Below are 9,243 nucleotides of genomic sequence, written 5' to 3'. Positions count from 1 at the left end.
TACAAAACACCTGCAAACACACACACAAAACACCTGCAAACACACACACAAAACACCTGCAAACACACACACAACACCTGCAAACACACACACAAAACACCTGCAAACACACACACAAAACACCTGCAAACACACACACAAAACACCTACAAACACACACACAAAACACCTGCAAACACACACACAAAACACCTGCAAACACACACACAAAACACCTGCAAACACACACACAAAACACCTGCAAACACACACACAAAACACCTGCAAACACACACACAAAACACCTGCAAACACACGCACAAAACACCTGCAAACACACACACAAAACACCTGCAAACACACACACAAAACACCTGCAAACACACACACAAAACACCTGCAAACACACACACAAAACACCTGCAAACACACACACAAAACACCTGCAAACACACACACAAAACACCTGCAAACACACGCACAAAACACCTACAAACACACACACAAAACACCTGCAAACACACGCACAAAACACCTGCAAACACACGCACAAAACACCTACAAACACACACAAAACACCTGCAAACACACACACAAAACACCTGCAAACACACACAAAACACCTGCAAACACACACACAAAACACCTGCAAACACACACACAAAACACCTGCAAACACACACACAAAACACCTACAAACACACACAAAACACCTGCAAACACACACAAAACACCTGCAAACACACACACAAAACACCTGCAAACACACGCACAAAACACCTGCAAACACACACACAAAACACCTGCAAACACACACACAACACTTTGATGAATTAGTTTCAAACAGAAAATGATCTAATATTGTACTAAAACTGTGTTAATGTTCCTGTACTTAAGTAATAAAGTAACAGTAATAAACTAGTAATAAAGTACATTTCATGTCATAACTGTACTTTTACTCTTTTCACAAAGTATTCTGTCGTTTTGGTTCTTCTTTTGTCTCTTTGATCAGACTTGTCACTTTAAATGTTGTAAAACAGAAATAATTGCGTAAATGTGAAGAGAGGACACGTGACCGCCGGCTCCGCCCACAACCCTTTGACGTGCCGCGCGCGTCGAGGCGGCGTCAACCCGCGAACATCCGCCAGAGACGCGAGACCGAGACCGAGGCTCTAAACCCGGGTAAACACGGCGCACACGGGGCCTGGAGGAACCACCGGAGCCATGGGGCCCCTGCCGGTCATGAGGCCCCTGCCGGTCCTCCTGCTCCTGCTCGGGACGGTGATCGCGGTAAACTCCGGTAAGATCAGCGCAAACGACCGGAAACGAAAGTGAAAGTAAAGTCCGCGTGACGCACTTGTTTTTGGAGCTTTTATCGTCGAAATTCAGACTAAATTTGAGCTTTGATCGAGTTTAACGAGGCTTAAATGTGTTTTATATGTTTCATATTCATAACCAAAAGACTTGAGTTTGTTTAAAGAGCATTATTTAGACATTTTCTGATCTTCTTTGTTCTAAACGATAAAAGCATCTCTGAAAAGCATGTTTAATGTTATAATCAAACAATTATTATTCATGTGAACATGAATCTACGAGATTATATTCCAATAAAACATCTCAAAGTGAAATACTGAAGTCAAAGAAATCTTTGGACTTTGTTCCGACATTAAAGTGCCATAAACTTTACAACGTTTTACTTCATGTACTTTTGATCCTTCACTTACTTTGATTCGCTCTGACGTGTCAGTGTTTTGGACATTTCTGTCAAAAAGTAACTTTGAACAAACTTGAGTCTGAACTAACGGCTTTTATTTTGAAGAAAATAAATGTCTTTTTTAAGATTCATTAAAGACTTAAAGTCAAATCACCTGAAACCGCACGACTTCCAGCGAGATGAGCCCCCAGAAGTACTCAGAAGTACTCAGAAGTATTTGAAGTACTCAGAAGTACCCAGAGTACTCAGAAGTATTCAGAAGTATTTGAAGTACTCAGAAGTATTTGAAGTGTACGCAGCAGGAAGTGAGCGCCTCAGACCGGTTTGGTCACATGGTTCAGATGCTTTTCAAATGACTCGTTTGGTTGTCGTCAAAAACAGACTTCGCCCAAATCGAAGACGAGTCGATTTCTACGGGTCAGGGATGCGCTCGGGTCAGGGATGCGCTCGGGTCAGGGATGCGCTCGGGTCAGGGATGCGCTCGGGTCAGGGATGCCCTCGGGTCAGGGATGCGCTCGGGTCAGGGATGCCCTCGGGTCAGGGATGCCCTCGGGTCAGGGATGCGCTCGGGTCAGGGATGCGCTCGGGTCAGGGATGCCCTCGGGTCAGGGATGCCCTCGGGTCAGGGATGCGCTCGGGTCAGGGATGCGCTCGGGTCAGGGATGCGCTCGGGTCAGGGATGCGCTCGGGTCAGGGATGCCCTCGGGTCAGGGATGCCCTCGGGTCAGGGATGCGCTCGGGTCAGGGATGCGCTCGGGTCAGGGATGCCCTCGGGTCAGGGATGCGCTCGGGTCAGGGATGCGCTCGGGTCAGGGATGCCCTCGGGTCAGGGATGCCCTCGGGTCAGGGATGCGCTCGGGTCAGGGATGCGCTCGGGTCAGGGATGCCCTCGGGTCAGGGATGCCCTCGGGTCAGGGATGCGCTCGGGTCAGGGATGCGCTCGGGTCAGGGATGCCCTCGGGTCAGGGATGCCCTCGGGTCAGGGATGCGCTCGGGTCAGGGATGCGCTCGGGTCAGGGATGCCCTCGGGTAAAGCTTGTTTATATGATTAACTCTGTCGCCGCAGAACGACACTCTCTGACCTACATCTACACGGCGCTGTCCAGACCAGTGACCAACCCGGGAATCCACGAGTTCACGGCGATGGGGCTCCTGGACACCAAGATGATCGACTATTTCGACTCGGACCGGCAGGTGAAGGTCCCCAAACAGCCCTGGATGAAGGAGAAGCTGGGCCCGGATTACTGGGACAAAGGGACGCAGTCCAGGAAGAGCAAGCAGCAGTGGTTCAAGGTCAACCTGGACATCCTGAAGGAGCGCAAGAACCAGAGCGACCACGGTGAGTCCAGACCCGGAGTCCAGACCCGGAGTCCAGACCCGGAGTCCAGACCCGGAGTCCAGACCCGGAGTCCAGACCCGGAGTCCAGACCCGGAGTCCAGACCCGGAGTCCAGACCCCGGTCTGAAGCTTCTGTCTCCTCAGAGATCCACGTCCTTCAGTGGATGCACGGCTGTGAGGCGAAGATCGAGGACGACGGGAAGCCTCAGTTCGTGCGCGGGATCGACCAGTACAGCTACGACGGCGACAGCTTCCTGTACTTCGACGACGAGGTGTCCGTGTGGGTGGCGGCGGCGGTCGAGGCGGAGCCGACCAAGAGGAAGTGGGACGAGGTGCAGGTGCTGAAGGACTACACCAAAGGGTACCTGGAGAAGGAGTGTCTGGACTGGCTCAGCAAGTTCATGGACTACGGCAAACAGCAGCTCAAGCACGCGAGTGAGTCTGTCGCCCCGGCGACCCGACCCACAGCCCTCATTTATGATGGAGCCTCTGACCTTTGACCTTCTCCCTCCACAGAAGCTCCAGAAGTGTACATGTACTCTACCCCATCGCGGCAGAGCTCCTCCTTCCGCCTGCACTGCATGGCCACCGGCTTCTACCCCCCCGACATTGTCCTGACGCTCCTGAGGGACGGCGTCCCCCTGCTGGACGAGGACGTCACTACCACCGGGATCCGCCCCAACCAAGACGACACGTACCAGCTCAAGAACTCCATCGAGGTCGCCAGAGAGGACAAGGGTCGCTACAGCTGCGAGGTCCGCCACCCCGCCACCGGGGTGCACATCAAGAAGGAGTGGGGTAAGAGGTCATGTGGGGTAAGAGGTCATGTGGGGGGTAAGGGGTCATGTGGGGGTAAGAGGTCACGTGGGGTAAGAGGTCACGTGGGGGTAAGAGGTCATGTGGGGGGTATGAGGTCATGTGGGGGGCAGAGGTCATGTGGGGGGCAGAGGTCATGTGGGGGGCAGAGGTCATGTGGGGGGTAAGCGGTCACGTGGGGGGTAAGCGGTCACGTGGGGGGTAAGCGGTCACGTGGGTTTAGAGGTCATGTGGGGGGTAAGCGGTCATGTGGGGGGCAGAGGTCACGTGGGGGGTAAGCGGTCACGTGGGGGGTAAGCGGTCACGTGGGGGGGTAAGCGGTCACGTGGGGGGCAGAGGCCACGTGGGGGGTAAGCGGTCACGTGGGGGGCAGAGGTCACGTGGGGGGTAAGAGGCCACGTGGGGGGTAAGAGGCCACGTGGGGGGTAAGCGGTCACGTGGGGGGTAAGCGGTCACGTGGGGGGTAAGCGGTCACGTGGGGGGTAAGCGGTCACGTGGGTTTAGAGGTCATGTGGGGGGTAAGCGGTCATGTGGGGGGCAGAGGTCACGTGGGGGGTAAGCGGTCACGTGGGGGGGATAAGCGGTCACGTGGGGGGCAGAGGCCACGTGGGGGGTAAGCGGTCACGTGGGGGGCAGAGGTCACGTGGGGGGTAAGAGGCCACGTGGGGGGTAAGAGGCCACGTGGGGGGTAAGCGGTCACGTGGGGGGTAAGCGGTCACGTGGGGGGTAAGCGGTCACGTGGGGGGTAAGCGGTCACGTGGGGGGCAGAGGCCACGTGGGGGGTAAGCGGTCACGTGGGGGGTAAGCGGTCACGTGGGGGGCAGAGGCCACGTGGGGGGCAGAGGTCACGTGGGGGGTAAGCGGTCACGTGGGGGGCAGAGGCCACTTGGGGGGTAAGAGGCCACGTGGGGGTATGAGGTCATGTGGGGGGCAGAGGTCATGTGGGGGGCAGAGGTCATGTGGGGTAAGAGGTCATGTGGGGTAAGAGGTCATGTGGGGTAAGAGGTCATGTGGGGGGCAGAGGTCATGTGGGGTAAGAGGTCATGTGGGGTAAGAGGTCATGTGGGGTAAGAGGTCATGTGGGGTAAGAGGTCATGTGGGGTAAGAGGTCATGTGGGGTAAGAGGTCATGTGGGGTAAGTAAATATTTATCCTTAGAGTTTAGACTTAAATATACTTGAGCTTTTCCAGGAGAATGTCTTGATGTTCTCACGTCTCCTCAGACGGCATTCTCACGCCTCATCCGGATGAAGTTGGAGACGTCCCAATGGGAGGAATCATCGGAGGAGTCGTAGGAGGAGTCGTACTTCTGGGCCTGGTCGGTGTGATTGTGGGCATCGTCCTTTACAAGAAACCCCAGAGCCAGAAAAGTGAGTTACTCTCTTTATCTCTCTGTTTGGATGGACTGCTCTGGGAGGGCATCTGACGGGAATGACCCTCTTTCCGTAGACCCGCCCCCTCAGCCAGGATGTGATGTCGCTCTGCTGAGTTCTGTCGTCGCTAACGCTGGAAGTTCAGGATCAAGCCAGAGTTCATCCTCCAGTGGAAGTGCTGAGGAGCTAAACAAAGAGCAGCACAAGAGCTCCCAGGACTCTGCCATCGGTCAGTGCTGTGTCACACGTACAAGTACACGTACAAGTACACGTACAAGTACACGTACACGTACAAGTACACGTACAAGTACACGTACACGTACACGTACAAGTACACGTACACGTACACGTACACGTACAAGTACAAGTACACGTACACGTACACGTACACGTACAAGTACACGTACACGTACACGTACACGTACAAGTACAAGTACACGTACACGTACAAGTACACGTACAAGTACACGTACACGTACACGTACACGTACAAGTACAAGTACACGTACACGTACACGTACAAGTACACGAACACGTACAAGTACACGTACAAGTACACGTACAAGTACACGAACACGTACAAGTACACGAACACGTACAAGTACACGTACACGTACACGTACAAGTACAAGTACAAGTACACGTGTACGTGTACTTGTACCTGTGCAAAAGCATCGTATCCAAATCCACTTTGAAGCGAAAACGTCTCATGAGATTTAGAACGTTAAAAACTTTAGAACAAACAGGCTGGAATTTTGGGGAATTTCCAAATGAAAATTATTTTACCTTTTTTAGATTTTTCGAGCCTCAAATTCAGAGTTTCAAAGGTCACACGGGTCGATCGTGACTCGCTTTGGTGAATTCACTCATTTCAAACTTGTGGATGACTCTGGTTCTTCTTTGTTCTGCAGGAGATTCTGACTCGGGCTCGGGTCAAAGTGCAGAAAGTGGTGAGTTTGAAGTCGATATTCCACTTCCTGAAACACGTGAGGCGCGCGAGCAAAACCGGGAAATCTCGACACAAACCGCCACGCCCCGTTTTTACTGCGACGATTGCGATTAGCTTCTGTTCGAAGTTCAGGCGCCCCCTGTTGTCTAAGAGTGACCCGGACTTTTTTGATTTCACAAACTTGAATCTGTTAAAAACACATGTTTAACCTGTTCACACCCACCAGGCTGAGAGATAGATTTTCAAAGTTAGGGGCCCCCAAGTAATTTCAGGGGCCCACAAGCACGCGCGGCATCGCGGCGTCATAAGAACAAGATAAATGTGTTGTTTTAATCCTGGTTATTAGCATGTACAACAATTTAAAGTACTTTTATCTGTTATTTGATATGAAGAGCACAAATACTGCATCATATAAACCAGAGATCATGATCTTTAAAACTGTTTCATTCAATGTTTCTTATCAAATAAATGCTGTTTACAGCATTTGACACAAGGAGATCTTGTGGAATATATGAAATCACAGCCTACAAAATAAACTACTAACGTATATACATATATACATATACACATATATACACAATATATACATTATATACATATATACATATATACAATATATACATATATACAATATATACATATATACAATATATACATATATACACAATATATACATTATATACATATATACATATATACAATATATACATATATACAATATATACATATATACAATATATACATTATATACATATATACACAATATATACATTATATACATATATACATATATACAATATATACATATATACAATATATACATTATATACAATATATACATTATATACATTATATACACATTATATACATTATATACAATATATACATATATACAATATATACATTATATACAATATATACACAATATATACATTATATACATATATACATATATACAATATATACATATATACAATATATACATATATACAATATATACATTATATACATATATACACAATATATACATTATATACATATATACATATATACAATATATACATATATACAATATATACATTATATACAATATATACATTATATACATTATATACACATTATATACATTATATACAATATATACATATATACAATATATACATTATATACATATATACACAATATATACATTATATACATATATACATATATACAATATATACATATATACAATATATACATATATACAATATATACATTATATACATATATACACAATATATACATTATATACATATATACATATATACAATATATACATATATACATATATACAATATATACATATATACAATATATACATTATATACAATATATACAATATATACATTATATACATTATATACACATTATATACATTATATACAATATATACATATATACAATATATACATTATATACATATATACAATATATACAATATATACATATATACAATATATACATTATATACATATATACAATATATACATATATACAATATATACATTATATACATATATACAATATATACATATATACATTCTCCCGAAAATTAGACCGGGCATTTCCGAGGACACGTGAACGCAACACAAACGCAGCGGCCAATCAGATGCCCGCTTTCATCGATATTACATCACAGAGACCGCTCGGCCAATGAGAAGCGAGAAGACGTGCGAAGTGGGCGTGTCTGTCAAAACGAAACTTAAGCGATGAAAATGCCCCGAATATGGACAAATTACTAGTTAAACTCGATTTTTTTTGGAGGAGGGGCACGGCGGGCCCCGGCGGGCCCCTCCTATTTCAAATAGGTCTGGGCAGTCAGACCTGTGCGTGTGGCTGGTCTGACCGGCGCGCACAGTGCTGACCGCCCACACGCACAGTGCTGACCGCCCACACGCACAGTGCTGACCGCCCACACGCACAGTGCTGACCGCCCACACGCACAGTGCTGACCGCCCACACGCACAGTGCTGACCGCCCACACGCACAGTGCTGACCGCCCACACGCACAGTGCTGACCGGCCACACGCACAGTGCTGACCGGCGCGCACAGGGCCAAAGAGGCAGATGGTAACACGTTAACTCGACATTGTTGTTTTTTAATTTTGCTCGTGGAAACGTCTGTAAACGTCACATTTGACTTGATTGGACCCAGAGGAAGTTACTGTGTTGTTTTAAAAAAGTAATAATGAAATAATGATTGTTTTGTTGTGGCTCCTCAGTCGCCGTGACGATGCCTTTGATGAACCGGGTCTGACGCCGGACGAGACTAAAAACACAAAAACCCTGTGGAAATTGGTTTAAAATGTAGAGTTTTTTTTAATGTTTTTTTTTTTTTTTAATGAAGAATGTTTTTTTCCTCTTTGATTTTAAAAACTTGACAAAATCGTTCATGAATTTAAATCTTTCCATCACGACTTTTAAAGTGCTTTTCAAAATTTGATTTTTTGTTTTTTAATGTTTTAATATTTTGTTGCTTTATTAGACGCAAATGTGCTATATTTTTATTGTTGCTGTTGAGAATATAATTAATCTTTACCTGTGTTTGGGTTATTTTCAGGGCTTTTACTTTTACTGCATTATTTGTTTAATTTGTATTTGAGTTAAAAAAAAAATCTCGAAGAAAATAAAAATTACAAAACATCCTGTTTGTCCATTTTTTCATTTAGATGATGTGATGGTGTGAGAGAATCTGCTTTAAAACAACTTAAAGTTTTTAAAATAAACCCAGGCACAAGTCGAGGCTGAACTTTATTTTGTTGAATGATGGTTTGAAGCTGTAATTGTGAATTGAACAAAGCATCTGGGCATTTTGAACCTTTCTCTACGTTTTGAATCGTCACACGGTTGAATTTGAGGCTGACAATTGGTTTAAATCTTTCTTTAAAAGGTGAATCTTTTTATTTGGAATTTTAACCTGAGGAAAAACTGTGAAAAGGTCCAATTCAGAGTCTAAATGTGCTAAAAGATAAAAAAAAAAACACTTTACTCGGGTTAGGGTTAGTTGACAGTACTTTTACTTGTGTACTTTCC

General features: G+C 45.9%; 1 protein-coding gene across 1 annotated transcript; it reads left to right on the top strand.

The window, feature by feature from the left end:
* The first annotated feature begins 1,165 nt into the window (after positions 1–1,165).
* On the top strand, positions 1,166–8,500 carry LOC140362239 (patr class I histocompatibility antigen, alpha chain G-like). The gene is made up of 8 exons (XM_072448334.1): positions 1,166–1,279; positions 2,760–3,032; positions 3,176–3,466; positions 3,548–3,829; positions 5,070–5,216; positions 5,296–5,448; positions 6,131–6,169; positions 8,433–8,500. The coding sequence occupies exons 1-8, from the start codon at positions 1,204–1,206 to the stop codon at positions 8,465–8,467; spliced, it is 1,296 nt and encodes a 431-aa protein (XP_072304435.1). The 5' UTR covers positions 1,166–1,203; the 3' UTR covers positions 8,468–8,500.
* Positions 8,501–9,243: the final 743 nt, after the last annotated feature.

This window comes from Eucyclogobius newberryi, unplaced genomic scaffold (genome assembly GCF_026437365.1).
Source record: "Eucyclogobius newberryi isolate DKJ021-1_F unplaced genomic scaffold, fEucNew1.0.hap1 SCAF_16, whole genome shotgun sequence".
In the NCBI taxonomy this organism is placed as follows: Eukaryota; Metazoa; Chordata; class Actinopteri; order Gobiiformes; family Gobiidae; genus Eucyclogobius; species Eucyclogobius newberryi.
The sequence above is the reverse complement of the archived record's forward strand: the minus strand, read 5'-3'. Positions and strand labels throughout refer to the sequence as shown.